Source organism: Drosophila montana, unplaced genomic scaffold, assembly GCF_035044405.1.
Source record: "Drosophila montana isolate Dmon_TW-CO22-7 unplaced genomic scaffold, ASM3504440v1 contig_2781_1, whole genome shotgun sequence".
In the NCBI taxonomy this organism is placed as follows: domain Eukaryota; kingdom Metazoa; phylum Arthropoda; class Insecta; order Diptera; family Drosophilidae; genus Drosophila; species Drosophila montana.
This window is the reverse complement of record NW_026997652.1, coordinates 273,188-290,540: the sequence shown is the minus strand read 5'-3', so window position 1 is coordinate 290,540 and position 17,353 is coordinate 273,188. Positions and strand designations below refer to the sequence as shown.

Sequence of the window (17,353 nt, the reverse complement as noted above, 5' to 3'; positions counted from 1 at the left end):
ATGACTGTTAAATGTATTTCATAATTGAAGTTTTTTGTTTAAAAAGTTTAATTTGAATATGAAATGATGAACAGACAGATAGAAAAAAACATTTTGCGCCGTATTAAAAATATATATATATAGGCTTACATTTACTTGTTCGTGGATAGCTTCAGATACTATAAGGCTATAGCTAGCTTATTTTTTGTTACTTCATGCCTTAATCAAATTTATTTCACAATTGTTCCATCTAATGCTCAGATAAACGTCTTTAAGCCTTCTTACAACGTTTACGAATGACAGTGCAAGAGAGAATTGAAAAACACAGTTTGACACTTAAAAACATAAAAGAAGATTCTGCACAAATTATGTGTAGAACAAGAGGCTAACAAATTACTGCAATGCTTCATGCTTCAGCAAAGAAAACGTTTACGAATGACAATGCCAGAGAAACTCGAAAGCTTAGAGCTTTTTAAAAATATTAAACAACACATCAAAAGTACTTGAAAAATTGACGAATTGAATAATTATGTGTAGAAAACGCGCTTATAAAATTGACGCAATGCTTCATGATTCAGCAATTAGAACGTTTACGAATAATAATGCAAAAGAGAACATGAAAAACATATCCAGAACTCTAAGAAAACTTGAGCAAGTGAGTGCAACAATTCAATTCACATCAAAAGTGAATGAAAAACATACGAATTGATTAATTATGTGTAGAAGAAGAGGTTACAAAAACGGTCGCAATGCTTAAAAAGTGATATAAAAGCAACTCCAGATAATAATATCAGAATAAGTTGTTTAATTATAAAAAATATATATAAGTATTATGAGCTATTTCTAAAGACTAAGACCTTAGATTAATTGAAAGAGAATAAGAAAAACTTCAGCTGAGCGCAAAACGTTTACGAATGCGGCACAAAGAAGAATTCCGAAAATTATGTGCTCAGAGCCAAGAAATTGAATCGAAATGCGTGTGTAAAGCCGTAAAGCCGTTTGTAAGCCCTAAGCAAGAAGCTATTAAAGATATTTGTTGGAAATTCAACTTATGGTTAAGACAAAAATTCAAGAAAAAATAAAAAATAAATTAATTTAAAGCGGCTGAAGAAGTGTTGAAGCTACCGTTTAGGGAGTTGGTGTTGTAGTAGTTGTTGTTGTTGTTCTTGTTGTTGTTGTTCTTGTTGTTGTTGTTGCTGTTGTTGTTGCTGTTGTTGTTGCTGATCGTCTCAAGTTGTTTACGTCGCACGGCTCCGGCGGCACTTTGAGCTCCGTCTTTTGGTTGCCGTATTGTAATGGCCCTCGAGTGAGGGCACTTTTTGTTATTGTTCGAGCCACTCGAAAGCGCGAGGCGAGCCGGAACTCCAAAAAGCTTCAAAAAAATACCTACTCCAAAACCTTTCAAAGGTGTGTGTGTGTGTGTTTTACTAATGATGGCTGCTGCTGCGCGATGCTATAATTAGTTAAGCCGTCGCGTATTTTGACCAAGTACCCCCCCCCCCCCCTCACAGCAATCCTTCCCCCCCTCTCCGCCAACAAATAGCTGCTACGCCCACACAAAAACACAAGCCCAGCTATCTGTGGGGCCAGGCCCAAGCTCAAATTTTGGCATTAATTAAAAGAGGGAGGCAAATAAAAAAAAGAGATTAAACCGCAACTAAAATCAAATTTGAGCAACAGCAAAAAAATGAAAAAATGAAAAATTGCAAAGTGTTTTGGTGCATGTAGCAGCCGCCTCGACAGCGTTTTGGCTAATTGAAAGACACGGCAAGCGGGCAGCAAAAAACAGTCTTTAAAGAACGAAGAAGAAGCAGCAGCAGCAGCAGCTAGCAGAAGTCTGTTGAACAAAAAACAATTAAAAAAAAAATGTTTGAGCGCTGAGCGAGACTATAAAAAGCAAAGCGCCGCAGCGAAACCGCAAGCAGTCGGCGCTCAAGCGTTTCAGTCGAGAGAATAGCATCCAAAAGATACAAAGATACATAGCTAACAAGATACAAAGATACAAAGCTGCAAGGATACAAATATATATATATATATATATATATAAACAGTGCTGCGACATCAATTTTTTTGTTCTTGTGCTTCGTGTTTATTTTTGTTTTTTTTGTGTTGAGTGAAGTTTTCGAGTGCGTGTTGCAAGTGCCACAAGATGTTGCAGCCCATTGTCCTTGTTGCCTGCGCGTTTCTGGCCAGCGCCGCAGCTGGTCGCCCGCCGCAACGCTATTTGCCCGCCAATCAATATCCGGCACCGCAGGCCAGCCAGCTGCACTATCACGGCGTTAGCGGCCACTCCCATGGCCGAGTCGGAGGCGGAGGCGCTGGAGGAGTCGGCGTGGGCGTGGGAGTGGATGGCTTCGCTGGAGCTGGCGGACATGGCGGACATGGTGGACAGCGTCAGGCGCAGATACCGATTGTGCGCAGCGATTATCAGAGCGATGCCAGCGGCAATTATAACTTTGGGTAATTCGAAAGATCTCGTCTTTAATGTGCAAATTGTTCCCAGTGTAATCTGTTCTCATGCGTTTTGTTCTATACCTTCCGATTCCTCAGATGTATCGACATTTATAATTACTTCCTTAACTGTTCTCAGCAAAGCCTCTATACCTTCTACACCTTTAGTTTCCTTGACTGTTCCCAGTAAAACACAACGAAACATCTCTTCTCAGGCGTTTTGTTGCACTGTTCCGATTCCTGACATCTATCTACGATTATCACAACATCTTTACTTTCCTTAACTGTTCTCAGCAAAACCTCTGTTCATTTGTTCTCAGTATCTTTGGTGGAGTGTTTATTCTATAACTTCAGCACTTTCTGATTCCTTAGATCTATTCAGGTTAATAAATACTTCTTTATTTTCCTTAACTGTTCCCAGCAAAACGATTGTTTCAATTGTTTCATCTGTTCTCAGTCTCCTTGTTACAGTGTTTGCTTCATAACTATTACTTAATAGTTCCCGGTGATTGATTCTGTTCTCAGTATTTTGTTGCAGTGTTCGTTCTATGTCTAACCTTTCGATTTCTGAGATCGATTTACAAATTTGGATCTACTTTAGTTTCCTTAATATAACAAATAATAAATTCTTTCGATTTTACTGATAAACTATTCCTAGCTATACCAATATTACCAATGTCTATTTATTGAACTGTTCCCAGCTATATAACTGTTTCTAATGAACAGCCCCAGCTGTTCGTAGAGACTCAGCGAGCGCTCATTTTATGCCATATTCCCAGTTATCTTTGCTCCCAGTATGGCTTATGCTAATACAATGTCTAGCAATCGCTGTTCCCAGTATTTCTCACTGAAAGTCAAAAAAGGACTTTAACTATTAGAGAAGAGCTCCAACTACACCTAAACCAACTTAACAATTTTTTCAACCAACACCTTTCCCAGTATTTTATAATACTTAACCATGTGATATGATGATCTGTTTGAAATCTACTGCAATTTCAAGGGAATAGACTGACATTAATAGAGCAACGCCTCAGCTGATTAAGAAAGTGGATAATCATGAAACAATTGAAGAGTTCTTCTTTAAACCAATCTTTGCAGCTTTGATACGGGCAACGGCATCCATCGCGATGAGACGGGCGAATTCAAGGGCGGCTGGCCACACGGTTCCCTCGGCGTGCGCGGCTCCTACTCCTACACGGGCGACGATGGCCAACAGTATACGGTCAATTACAAGGCCGACAAGGACGGTTTCCATGCCGAGGGCGCACACCTGCCCACCTCACCATCGCTGCCCGCCGAGTAAGTGACGATTGCTTCACCATTCGAAATACCCGATTATACGATCTTTCTTTCCCCCTATTTTCTGCTTCTCCTATTTCTTGCAGGCATCATCAGCAGCGCAGCGGAGCCGGCGGCTCGGCTGGCGGTTATCATGGCGGCGCCTACCATGGCTCCGCTGGCAATGTGCAAGCGCCTTCGTCCCGCTATCTGCCACCCGGCTACCGCCAGCGCAGACACTACTAGAACCCCCAATTGGACACACAATCTGAGCACTCAGCGCACACACACACACGAATGTACATCCTTGGCAGCACACAGATTAGTTATATTTTTTTTGTACTCTATAAAAAGTTGTATTTTTGTTTTTGCAAGCCAATAAAATATGTTAGAAATTTTCGATAATTTTTGTGCGTTTTTGTGATTGATATGAATATATAAATAAAATCCAACTAAAAAGTGCCGAATGTGTCCAACTGGGAATTGCCCCAAATCCAACGATAAGCTGGACTGAGAAATGCAAATGCATTCTTGATTAACTTCGGTCTTTAAAGTCCGATCTTTAAGACACTTTCAGAGCGCAAAGCTCGAGCTGTAAGAATGCAATTTGTTCAATTTTGACAGATTTTCAAAAACTGAAATACTTATAATATATGAACATATCCTACATAGAAAGTTTTGTGTATCTATCTCTTTGTGTATAATCCTCGAGCTATGCTGAAAAATTAAACCTCAAAAGCGATATTTATCGATAAAATGCCTTAAAAACCCCTGTCTCAGCATCGATATTTATCGATTTTATGAAAATTTGGTTGGGCTGACAATGAACCAAACAAAATCTCGAGCTACGTATGTTTAACAAAAGCGAAGCACAGACTAACATGGCTAGATCGCCTCAGCTCGACGTCGCGCTCAAGATTATAAGCCTTAGTGCCTAATCGAATATATAGTACGAATGTTATCGGAGATGCCACACATATATTTTTACTATTTTTCAATATATCACGAGAATCCTTTGGAAATTCTACCTCATTTACCTTTCCTACCTTTGCCCGGATTTAGCCAGTATATTTCAGCTCAGCCTCTCCACATTTAACAGTGCTTTTTTTTTGTTGTTGTTGTGCAAACTTTGTGTCAGCTGCACAGAGACCAAAAACACATTGTCTAGCCACGCCCCTTTGGTGTTCTTATATCCCAGAGTTTGGCAAAGTTTCAGAGGCTGGCAAAAGTAAAGCTGATTAATATGCAGTTAAGCAGTTGAAGCAAACACCAAAAATCCACAAAATTGGCAAACAACCATCCGCCCCAAGCCCCACGCCCCACGCCCCTCGCCCTGCTCTGCCTGAAATCAAAACAAGCTAAAAAGTTGTCGCACTCAACTTTTTTGCTGGCAACTTTCTGGCCATTGTTGGGGGCATTAATCATACAACGTATCCATATATAACAAACCGAGCCACAACATATACCATATACCCCTTACCCTGACCCCACAGAGCATGCCATTTACCATACTTAGTCGGCAGCAAAGTGGGGGGCAAAAGAACTTAAAGATGTCGGCGACAATTGCAGCTAAGAAGAATAAGTACAGATGCGCTGAGCAGTGTGCTCGACTCGCAGTTACCCTGTAGCGCTGCAGTTAATACATATTTCATTGCTCTTAATTCAATTTAAATGCAAATACCAAGTTTTTTTTTAACTAAATGCCTATAGATCCTGCGATTTATGTTTGGTTTTTCAAAGTACAGTAAGCCTGGGTAATGAGACAGAGAGCATAACAAATTTTTTAATTACAATCTCTATAGATCCTGAGATCAATTAGTGTGGTTTGGGCAAATAAAACCCATCGAGACTCTCGATGAATGCCAAAAAGCTTCTACAGTCTACCCAATTCTACGCAATTATTTTTTTTTGCATTTCCATTGGTACACGATGCATAAATACAACGAGAACGAGTTGGATTATCTTCGGCACACCGAACTTTGAATACTCTTATAGACATTTGCCTTACACTGAGTTCGGTGAAAATATCGCGGAAAACAGAATATTTGGGCATAAAAAAACTGATTTTTCGAGCGATTTCTTTCTCTATAAAAGCAGCATATTTTAAATACTTAGTTAATGCCGAGTTTGGTCAAGATATCCTGAGAAACAAACAAGTTTCCCATACACGAAGGTTACATTCAACCGATCGTTCCTATGGCAGCCATATGATATAGTTTATTTATGATATGATATATGATCTAGGTAAACAAAAAAGCATTCCTATTCAAGACTCTTCTTTTCCATCGATCGTTCCTATGAAAGCTATATGATATAGTGATCCGATCCGGCCGGTTGCAACATAAAACTACCTGCAACAGAAAGTCAGACCTATGCAAGGTTTCAAAACAAGATAGCTTTACAACTGAGAGACTGCTTCGCAAAGAAACTTGGACTTGGCTATATCGACTAGTCTGATCTGGAATATATATATGTATATACTTAATGGGCTTGGAGGTGTCTTCTGCTAAGCACTGCACAATTCATGACAACATTCGAATACCCTCTCGATGCATATAAACATGAATGAAAAGTAAAATGAGAGACTGTCAAGTTTTTAAGCATTGTCTCTGACAAAGTTTTTTGTCATAGATTTTTTTCTTAAGCATTTTCCCAAGTTTGGGGCTCTTTTAACGTCGCATTTTGTCTCGCTCTCTGTCTCTCTCTCTCTCTCTCTCTCTCTTTTTCTGACTATTTTCATTTCGTATTCGCATTACGTTTATGTTAAACGACGGACGCATTAATTAAAATTACACAGCGCCGCTCGGGGCCATCCTTTTGGCATTGGTTGAATGTGCGGCGAGGGGAGGGAGGCAAATATTTTCTGGCTGTTTTTGGGAGTTGGGCTCTTCATAAATTAAAGGGGCGCTTATGAATTTTATGAATTATATTTTCTCCTTTAGGGAGTGCAGACACCTAACCAACACCAGCCTCTTCTTAACCCTTGAGGGGGGGGGCCCCCTCACTCTCCCTACGCCCCTGGGGCCAGCTGCCATCAAGTAGGCAGCGCGTCTTATTGAATTTCATTGGTTCGCCTTCTCTCATTTGGGCTGCAGTCGTCGGCAATCATTTGCATGCATATCTCTGCATGTTCAACTACACACAAGTTACACATGTTCATCAGCAGAGTACGCCCCCAGCCCCCTGGCCCTGCCCCAATCCCCTCCCCCATCCACTCCATTGAATATAAAATACCCCACCTTGTGCGCTGCACTCACTTAATTTTATGCCAAAACAATGACACGCCATAAATTTAAACGGATTTGCGTTGCGCCTCGAGCAAAACGCGTTTACCAACCCTCAACATGTCTGGGCGCTGCAGTGGGGGACTAAGGGGGGAGGGCGGTAGTGTTGTGCAGTGTTGACTGCAGGGTGGGCAACTTAAGCACACCCACGCACACCCCACCCACCCACACACACACACACACACACACACAACTTTGAGCTTCTTTTTCGTTGGCCCAAACGCATTTTGAAGTTTTTAGTGTCAAGTGTTTGACAACACTCCAATTGCAACGCTTTGCAACACCAACGCTTGAAAATGAGTAGTAAATTTACGAATCTAAAGTGTGCTCTCAAACGCAGCTGGGCAATTAAAAGCGAGAGTTTCACCTGAATAAGTTGGCCTAAATACAGTTTAACAGAGCAGAATAATCGTTGAACCCATTGAACATGTTGCAAATATATTTTACAGGTAGAAGGAAGACCACAGTACGAGTTTGTTTCCGATAATCGATAACCAAGCAATCGATAAGAATCAATATCGAACTCTTGTTTTTTGAGCAATTCTTTTAGGTTTTAATGGTTGGCAAATAGTACATACAAATCAAGCGTCTTTCATTTTATAGCTACCAAATTGGACCCGAACCGAATCAGAAAGTCGAACCTAAGCCCAACAATAGTCTGTTAACAGGCAGAAGAAAGCTTCCCTGACCTTAAAAAGTACAAAATATTCTCTGTCAGTCTTAGAAACTATAAAATCGACAGACATGACATTTTAAAAATATATTGCCGAGTACGTAGAACAAGCTTATCTTTTTCCGGCATCTGCTCCCTTTTCTTATATTATCGATACATATATATTTTTATGGTTTTGATATCATTTCTCATACTATCGATAAATATCGATTTTGATACTTTTGATAGCATTTGTCATGTTATCGATAAATATCGATTTTGATAGTTTTAAGCATAGTTCGAAGTTAATGAAAGCCAGCTACTGCAAATTTTGTTTATAGGCTCGCGTATAAAAGACACAGATAAGCAATATTTTTCAATCTGAATACCTCAGCCCATTTCCCGAAGAATAGAAAAAAACGAATATACTTGAGTTAAAGCCCTGCCCTTTGGTATGTGCACACATTTTGATGACAAATTTAGATTTTGAATATTTCATAATGATCAGAAAAGAAAAATAGGTTGGGACTGTGGCAAAATAGTCAAGGAATCCTTGGCTCAAAGTTAAGCTTCCAATCACTTTAAATGATGCTTTGCTGATAATTTGATAATAGATATTATTATGAGAAATATTGCTTCAAGCATTTAACAGCTAACAAGTTAAAGCAAATGAAGCTTTAGGTGCTTTAAAAGTGTAAAGTTTCTGAAAGTTGGGGGAAAAAAAGGAAGCCTACGCCAAAATTAGCGCAAAGAAAACGAAGTTTATAGAAGTCGATGGCTTAAAGTTTCGCAACGCAAAACTTAAGGCCAAGAAACGTGCAAATAATTTGCAAAATTCTGGGGAGCTGGGGCCAGTGGCAAATGGAAGATGGAAGATGGGAAATGGAGCATTTGGCACGCAATTGCGTGCCTGTCAACTTTGCCGGCTGCAGCGTTGGGCGCCACCTAGCGGCGTGTCAGTTAGCGTTGATGTTTATATACGCACACGAGCACACACACACGAGGACACACACACGCACACACGCACACACATGCACCTGTCTTGGCTACACTTTAGTTTGTTATTGATATGGCAGTTGCACGCACAACGCGCCGCTCCACGCACTCGCCCAAAAGCTTGCCATGTTTCAGGACCAACCACCCAGCTTCTATCCATCTCCCTCTCTCTCGCTCTCCCTCTCGCTCACTCTCTCTAACTATCTCTAACTATTTTGCTCTCTGGCTGCCTGTGAGTCATTGTTGAGCTCCTTCTCCTCCTTCTGCTCGTCATCCTTCCCCACTGCGCCTCATTTTCATTAAACTTTAATAGCCTTGTTAGTAAATTTATGTGTGTGTGTGTGTGTGTGTGTGTGTGTGAGCTTTTGCTCAGCTTTTTAGCTCTATTCTCTGTCTGACAGCTAACACGTAATATCCATAACTTATGTAAAACAATGTAAAACAATGGTTATATTAAAAACTAAAGCATATCAAATAAATAAATTTAGAGCATATTTTATTGCAAACGTTTACGAATATGGCACAAAAGAGAGCGCAAACTATTTAAAATAAGTTTTAAAACAAGCGTTCCTTTAATTTTTACGAATTACGAAAATAAGGAACAATTATTGAATAATCGAAACTTAAAACCTGGTCAATAAGACAAAAGCTTTTGGTATATAGTTTTATATGCATTGCTCAAGAGCTTTTACGCTCTCGGGGCAAGCACCTTAATATAACAGCTTATTATAATCGGTTGAAAAGGTTTCGTGTAATGTGCACACAATGTATTCCCTCAGAATAGTGTCTCATTTTAAATATAGCATAAATAAGCTTTTGCCAAGGTGAGCTTAAAAGCTCATGTAGAATAATGACTGGAATTTTTGATCGCGTTTGAGCTGAAAGCTAAGCATTTGACTTATTATTGAGCTTATTTTTGCGAGAGCTTTGCACGCAAAAGCTCGGTTAAGTTTAGTAGATCAGTAGATCAGGACTAGCCGTTAGATCTATTAAGCTTAGCTCTAAAGCGAACGCCACAAAGTCTATGCGAACAAACGTAGCTGGCGTCTTTGTTTACCCAGCTTAAGCTTAAAGGTCTAGCAGGACTTAAAGCTCACCTTTAATGTGCCTACAAATATTAAAGCAAAAGCTCAAAAGCTTAGACCAATATATAACAAAAAGCTTGAAGCTTAGGTTCACGTCGTGTGATTAATACAACTAAAAAGCTCGGCTTGAAAGCTCGAGTTGGCAACTGAGCGACAATAAAATACGATCAGCTTACAAATGAGAAAGCTTTTAATCACGATAAAAAGCAACTATTAAAGCTCAAATCCAATGCGTTTTACGACTTGCGGTAAGTGGACACATATGCTATAAAAACCAAGGCAAATGGTGAGCGCAGATATCGAAGAGGCAACTAAAACTTGAAGGGGGGCAAGGGGGGGAGCAGAGACTGGGTAAAACGCAAACAAGAAATTCCAATAAACTAATTTGCACACGAAAGCGAAAAACAGCCAAGCCAGACAGCATAAATGAAAAGGGGAAGGGCTGGCCCGGGCCTGTGGCATGTGGCAAGGCAATGGAACTAATGTTCTGGTTCTGGTGGCAGAGGCGAGTGCTGTCGGAATATTTGTGTATGAATTTTAAGCAGCTGTAGCGAGAAAAAAATATGCAAAGCCAATAAAAGGGATAAAATTGAAAACGGCGCCAGGACGCACACATGGAGCCGGCGCCCGGGCAGGATCTGGGTGTCGTAAAGGGACGGGCGGGAAGGGGGCAGGGGGGTAGGGGGGCAGGGGGGCAGGGGGCTTGGCAGCTGTAATTGTAACTGCTCTCTTGAAATATTTAGAAAGTGGCATTCGGCATGCGCCTTTTCGCATTTTGGTATAATAAATTAGCGTCGCGTATCGTATTATTGACTGGATTTTGAATAATAACACACAAAGGACCCCCAAAATGAAAGAAGCCCGCAGCTTCTCAGCGGAAAGTCCTTCGAGTCCTTGGCTACTGTCGAGAAGGTGCCGCGCATCGAAATCCACAACTCGAAATCGAGCTGGTAACCCAAGAGCAGCGCACAGACCAGCACAAAGCAAGCTCAGCGCCATATAATAAGCGCATTCACAATCGCACAAATGGGCTATGCCACATTCACAATGAAGGGAGGGGCAGTGCGGGTGCGAAAGGGTGGGGATAGAGTGGGGATGTTTCACACAACTCAGCACAATTGCGCACATAAATTTAATGCGCCAAATAATACGCAAGACAAGTGAAACGCATATTTAAGTTGACTCGAGCACAACTCTCACTCTCAGTTCCCTTTCTCTCTCTCTCTCTCTCTCACTCTGCCTCTCTCTATCGCTCTTTACCTCTCTTTCTCCCTCTCTCTCTCTCTAGGTGAAGCATTGTTTACAGTGGCAGCTGAAAACATCAGCAGCAACTCGTGCCACACTGAAGCAGCGCAGTAGAAAGACGGAAATCGTATTAAAAGACAAAAGCTTTTGAAAAAGGAGCTTTACGCGCATCTTTTATAGAGCTTTACGCTTGAAAAGGCATCGAATAAGCCGTAAGCATTTGGGTTCAGCTAAATACAAATTTCAAAAGCTTTTCTTTCAATTAAAGGAAAAAGCAGGAGCTTTTATTGAATATAAAGAGAAAGTTCATAGAGCAACAGAGCTTTTATTCCTTAAAAATTACACACAAGCACAAGGCTTTATAAACTTTAAATGTTTGAGTGTAAGGTGGGATAAATTGCAGCACTCAATGAGCTTTAAATTCCACGAGTCCAAGAAAAAGTTAAAGAAAAACAATGTTACGAGTTCTTTGATTCTATTTTAAAGGAGCTTTTAGTGCTTAAATTATAGAAAAAACCAGTTACAAGTGTATTGACTCAATTTTAAAAGAGCTTTTAATGAACTTTAAGTGTTTAACTCGTAGAAAATGCCAATTACAAGTACATTGCCTCAATTTTAAACGAGTTTTTTGTGAGCTTTAAGTGCTTAAGCGTAAGTGAAACGCACAAAAGCTTTAAATAAGCTATAAAAACCCGTTTGATCTTTCACTCTAAGGGCTTTTCAGCATGCATCAACCCAAACAATTTGATGCCTATAAATTGACTTTTTTATTCGACTGAGAATCGCATAGAAGGCTCTTCCTTTGTCATTTGAAGCAATTGAAAGCGCTTCTTGGGCACTGTGCGCACAGTGCAGCTGAAAACTTGAAAAACTTTTCTTTTTGCGTCGTTGCATATATTTTGTATTCTTCTTCTTTTTTTTTAACAACTTGAGATTTACACAATATACATGGCCATATGACACACACACATACGCGCGCTCATTTGAATGTATTACAACAAGTTGGACGTACAAAATTCCGGCACAAAAGGACGTAGGAACGATGTTGCCGACATGAATTATTTAGAACGCCAAGCGAAATGACTGCGCGCGGCAAGGGTGTGAGGGATGGAATGAGGTTAGACTACACACACCTCTACAAGGATAGATATGTGTGTGTGAGTGTGGTTGAGTGTGTGGCAGAGCGAAATGTTTGATTAAATTTGTAGCCACTTGTAGCGAGGCATCACTGTAGGGGCAGGGGCGTCGAGCGGTTGCCACTTCATGGCAATATACTCTACACACAACTTTTGGCGAGGCGTCGGAAATTAACTCGTTTTATGGCGCATTACATTTAACTAGGTCTAAACTTGAGTCTAAGCCAGCTGCGGGTGGGATGTTCGATGTTGGAGCGGGGTTGATTAGCGGGTAAGTTAAATAATTTCTCGCATTGCAGTGGGTCAAAGGTCGACGGCATATCTCAGCGATTGTCCCACTGACAGCACAATTTCTCGTTATGAGCCAACAACAATAATTCACACACACACACGCACACATACACTTGTGCACACTCGCACAACAAATGAGGGTGCTTGAATGTGGGGGTTGGTTGGGCAGGCAATCAACAATTGTTGCATGAATAAGCAGCCAGAGTTTTGGAGAAGTTCGCGTAGTTGGGGCTCGTTGAATGTTTGGGCACATTTCGACTGATTGTTTCGCGGGCTAATGATTGCCAGCACACAGATCACTGCGCAATTTTCTGTTGGCCAACACGCGCCCGTGTCAGGTCGGGACAGGTCGATGCGGGCGCACAAAAACCAGGCAGCAGGGGGATAGCTGAAAATTGTGCCATCAAATGTAATGGGTGGGCGGTACAGAGCACTCTGATAGCGCATTAGACGATGACGATGACGATGATGTTGATGATGATGATGGGAAATTATAGGAGCACAAAAGAGCTGGCGACCAAATGGCTGTCGACAGTTCGAAGTTGTGTGGAAAATTGAATACGAACTGAGCTTCTAAGTGCAAGGGGGTGGGACAACGAGAGAATGGCCGCCAGCTGGGAAAGCAGGAAATACAGTTTAGGCTAAAAGGCATTTCCATACCCAAGCACAGACCTTTTCCGATTAGGCATTTGGCAAGGTCTTACCACAATCTCCAAAATTCCAAATTCTTCCATGTGTAGACACCAAATCTCTGGAGCTTAACTTAATGTTGCTTCGCTCTCATACTCTATTTATGTTGAATATCCAATGAATCCTTCAACCGAACCCTAAGAAAAGCATACTCTATTTATGTTGAATATCCAATGAATCCTTCAACCGAACCCTAAGAAAAGCACTTTCCTCTATTCTGAAAGGACGCAAGGCAAGACATCCCAGGACTTCCATTTGGTGTTCCCTGATAAAGCTTGAGCTGGCATTCATTGGGATAAGGAAGCTAAAGACAATTTCCCTGTCCAAACAAGCCCTTGCTTAGGCATAGGTATAAGGTAACCAAAATACCTCTGATTAGGCCTTTGATTAGTTTACCTACAGAGGGTCTGAGGCAAAAGGTCTCAGGACCTCCACTTGTACGTGTTGCCAAATGCCTAGGTATTGCACTCTTTTTGCATCAAAGATCCAATTGCTTCTTCAACGGAACCCTTACACAAAAACTATTCACTATTCCTAAAGGATCCCAAATATTATATCTAAGGTCTTCCATTTGGTGTTCCCTGGAAAAACTTGCGTTGATGAATTCAACCAGGCCACCTACAAGTGTCTTAAGACCTTTAACAGCTGGCACTGGTTGAAAGCACCTTTTACAAAAGAAAATTAATTAAATAAATACGAGCTGTGTGTGGAGAGCAAGAGTAATTACTGAAGTAGCGATAAAGATAACATGTCAAAGCGAGTTTAGGTTGGCTTAGGTTAGACGAACATTGTAATGCAGCAGGGAATTGATCTATCTTCCGTTGTTCCAGAAACCAATGGAGCATTATATGGTTCACTCCAATCCGAGGTCTTAAGTCATCTCAAGACAAGTGAACTAACTAAAAAAAACTTATCTATTCCAAGTTAAGCGACTCAGCAGGATTTCAGCTTTTATTATATAGTGTATGGAATAAATTCCCTCACAGATCTATGAAAATGAGTTTGAAGCAAATCGGAAAAAACCAAAAAACAAGAAAAAACTTTGCCAGATTTAGATGCCAAATTGATCTAGAGGCCATACAATGAACTAAGAGCCAAACCTCGTGCAAATCTGATGAGATTTGACCGAGTTATGTGGGGTGGGAAATTTCGACCAATGTCAGGAGAAACAGTTTTATATATAGAGATTATAGCTGATCTATTTTCCGTTGTTCCAGAAACCTATGGAATAATATATGGATCTCTCCAACCCAAGGTCTTAAGTCATCTAAAGGCGAGTTAGTTACCTGGGCAACTTATGTATTCCAAGTTAAGCGACTCAGCCGGATTTCAGCTTTTATTACAGATTCGTTTTAGAGTAGTTAACCGTAATTGCAATTCAAAAAGCCGACAAAAACCAATTTATCTAACCCAATTCCAAGCTGTGGACCTTTCAGTAGCCGCAACAAATAAAGGCGCAAATTGAATTGAATTTGCAATAAATTTGGTTTCAAATGCAATTTTCCCAAAAATTCTATTAAACAGTTGCATTGAAGGAAATTTCATTTAAAATAATTACATTTGCAATGGGCGTTGAAGCAAAACAAAGCCTCGACCCGGTCGAAATTAGCTCTCCAGCCATAATCATTTCGAGCCAGCAATATTCAATGGTAAATCACAAGTCGGCAAATCCCAAATGAAAAACTTTATTACAATAAACAATTTACGTGGCAAAGGCAAAGGCCAAAAAGAGTTCTGCCCAACTAGCAGAATTTGGGGGGAAAAAACAAATACGGAATGAAAGTAAATAAAAGGGTTGGGCAACTGGGCCACGGCAGGAGGTAAATATTTCTTGGCCAAGGCTTTTCTTGCTATTGAATAACTTTTTTGCTTAACAATCGATTTACTCTGACTTTGCCACTGTCAGATGAATTGTTTGGTTATATGTATGCCAAATAGTCTAAATAATAAATGTGCACTAACAGGTTGGGAATCGTGCATATGGAAGAGAGGAAGGTTGACTAAAAAGAGGTTAAGAACATGTGTAAAAGCAGTAAAAAGTTCCCAAGGTAGTTCTACAAGGCGCTGACTGGAAGAAAAGTGTGAGAACGACTTGACTTTGGGATATAATTATTTAAGTTATCTATCATATTATTTAGCATCTAACCAAATATCTTTGACAGAGTCTAACAGGGTATACAGGGTCCAATCAAATATGTGTTCTATTTAACAGGATCTAACATTTGTCGGAATGGATATCTTTTTTGTTCCGCATAAAGTGAAAGGAGGTTCAAGAGGAAACAACGTTATCACAGGATAACCTCGAACGGACAGCTGAAACGGTCTTCAGCTGCTTTTGACCCACAACTTAGTAAGGCTTTGCCAGACCTCTGGCAACAGACGGGTTTTCCCCCAGACCTTATGGAAAATGGCGTGGGCCTACACCAAAGAAATGATCAGGCAGGAATCGGTAGACTTTGACAAGCTAGGTTGCCTATTGATCCCCTGCTAGAACTAGAGATAAGTGCCTGCTTGCCTGCCTGAACGGTCAACCTACAGTCAAATATCAACAATGTGACAAAGGTTGTTGTAGGCTTGACTTGGAGAAGGACAAAATGAATATGAAAGTCCAAAAAATAAATGGGATAGATGAAAGCATCTGGGCAAGGAGCTTGTTTCCCCCGCTCTGGTCAGGGTTTCTCCAGCTCGACTTCCCACTCTCCTTATAAAACCCCGGACGCAGTAGAACCTTCCGGTCGAAGTGCCACTCCCGCCCTTCCACTCTTTTGTGAGACTGCCTTTAACTCATTATTGTTATTGCCATTATTATTATTATCTATAATATTCGATGAACAAACATCTGATAATTCGCTTCTCATTTACAGGGTAACTCTCTTATGTGAAAGGCAGTTAAGGAATATTTCAACGTTGTCTAACTACAGGTTCAGCGAAAGATTAACGATATTATGATAAACGTAATATTCATAACAAACAAAAAACTTAGCATATGCATAGATGTAACTTTATGGAGGAGCATTTTTTTTCGAGCGTCTCAGAGGGGAGCGGACCTTTTGGGGTTTTGGGGCTTTCGAGTGCATTTGCTAACTACTTAAGCTGCCAAAGAAAATTTCAATGCCATTTGTCTTGGCGTCGCATTATTTTTACTTCTCCTTAGCTGGGAAATCAAATTGACAGCGACAGGCCACAAGTGGGCTGGGTTGGTTGGTTGGTTGGTTGGTTGGTGCAGCAAAAAGTTTGGCAGACACGTTTGCGGCAGGCACTTTGGCATGATTAGCGGGTGGCAGGTCGGACAAGACAGTTGCGACTCAGGTGAGACATGTCATGTCACTGGGCGGCGCAGCGAACATAAATCTAAGCGAAGATGAAGCTGTTAATGGAGCGGAAGCTGAAACTGAAACTGAAACTGAAACTGGGAGCGAAACTGGCAACGGGGAGCTGCGTCCCGACAGTTTCCAGGCGAATGCCCAACAAAATCTGTGAACTTTGCCAGGTTGCGTTCTTTTTGCCGTGTTGCGGGGGTGGAGGAAAGTTGTGTACCTCATTTATTTATCAGAGCGACTGCCCACGCTGTAAAGGTGCAAATGTTGCAGATGATTTGGCCGCACAACAGGATTTGGGGGCGGGGCTGGTCGTGGTCGTGGTCGTCGTCGCTGCAGCTTATCGAGCCGGACAGCTGACAGTTGTTGCGAATGCCGGCGACAACAATTTTCAAGTGCTTCGCCGAGCGAACCGCAGCACACTTCAAACATTTCCTCTGATAAATGGCTGCCTGTCATTTGCTGGCAGGGCAAGGGAGGGGGGGGGGGGGGGCGGACAGGTGCTTGTTGCCAATTCAAGGCGCAAGCACGCAAACAGCAAACATGGGGCCACGGGTTGCCACGGCAACAAGCGGCAAGTACTTTAAAAATTGAATTACATTAGACGCCACGCCTCTCACGACTGCACGAAGCCTAAGGGCTTAGCGGGACTGCCAACTTGTTGGGTTTCTTGATTGGAATTGCCAACTTGTTGAACTTTTATTGACACACTTGACTGTTTTATTGGGCCTGCCAACTGGGCTGCTTTCAACGAAGACAGCAAAAGTTTTGCACTTTTTTTGGGCTGGCAACTTGTTTTGTTTCTTCTTATAATGGACCTGCCAACTTGTTGCACTTTTGTGGGAATTTTTGGTATTTTATTGGGACTGCCTGACGTTGATTTCCGAATAGCACTGCCAACTTGTTGTCTTATTGACTTTAATATTGGAACTGCCAACTTATGGATTTT

General features: G+C 41.2%; 2 protein-coding genes across 2 annotated transcripts in view; one reads left to right on the top strand and one right to left on the bottom strand.

Moving 5' to 3' along the window:
• hwt (heavyweight) overlaps positions 1-17,353 on the bottom strand; it is a 78,774-nt gene that overhangs the window by 52,607 nt on the left and 8,814 nt on the right. The window lies entirely within an intron of this gene.
• Positions 2,129-4,113, top strand: Cpr11B (Cuticular protein 11B). Its single transcript, XM_064684486.1, has 3 exons — positions 2,129-2,439; positions 3,529-3,729; positions 3,816-4,113. Exons 1-3 carry the CDS (start codon positions 2,129-2,131, stop codon positions 3,952-3,954), a joined length of 651 nt encoding a protein of 216 aa, XP_064540556.1. The 3' UTR covers positions 3,955-4,113.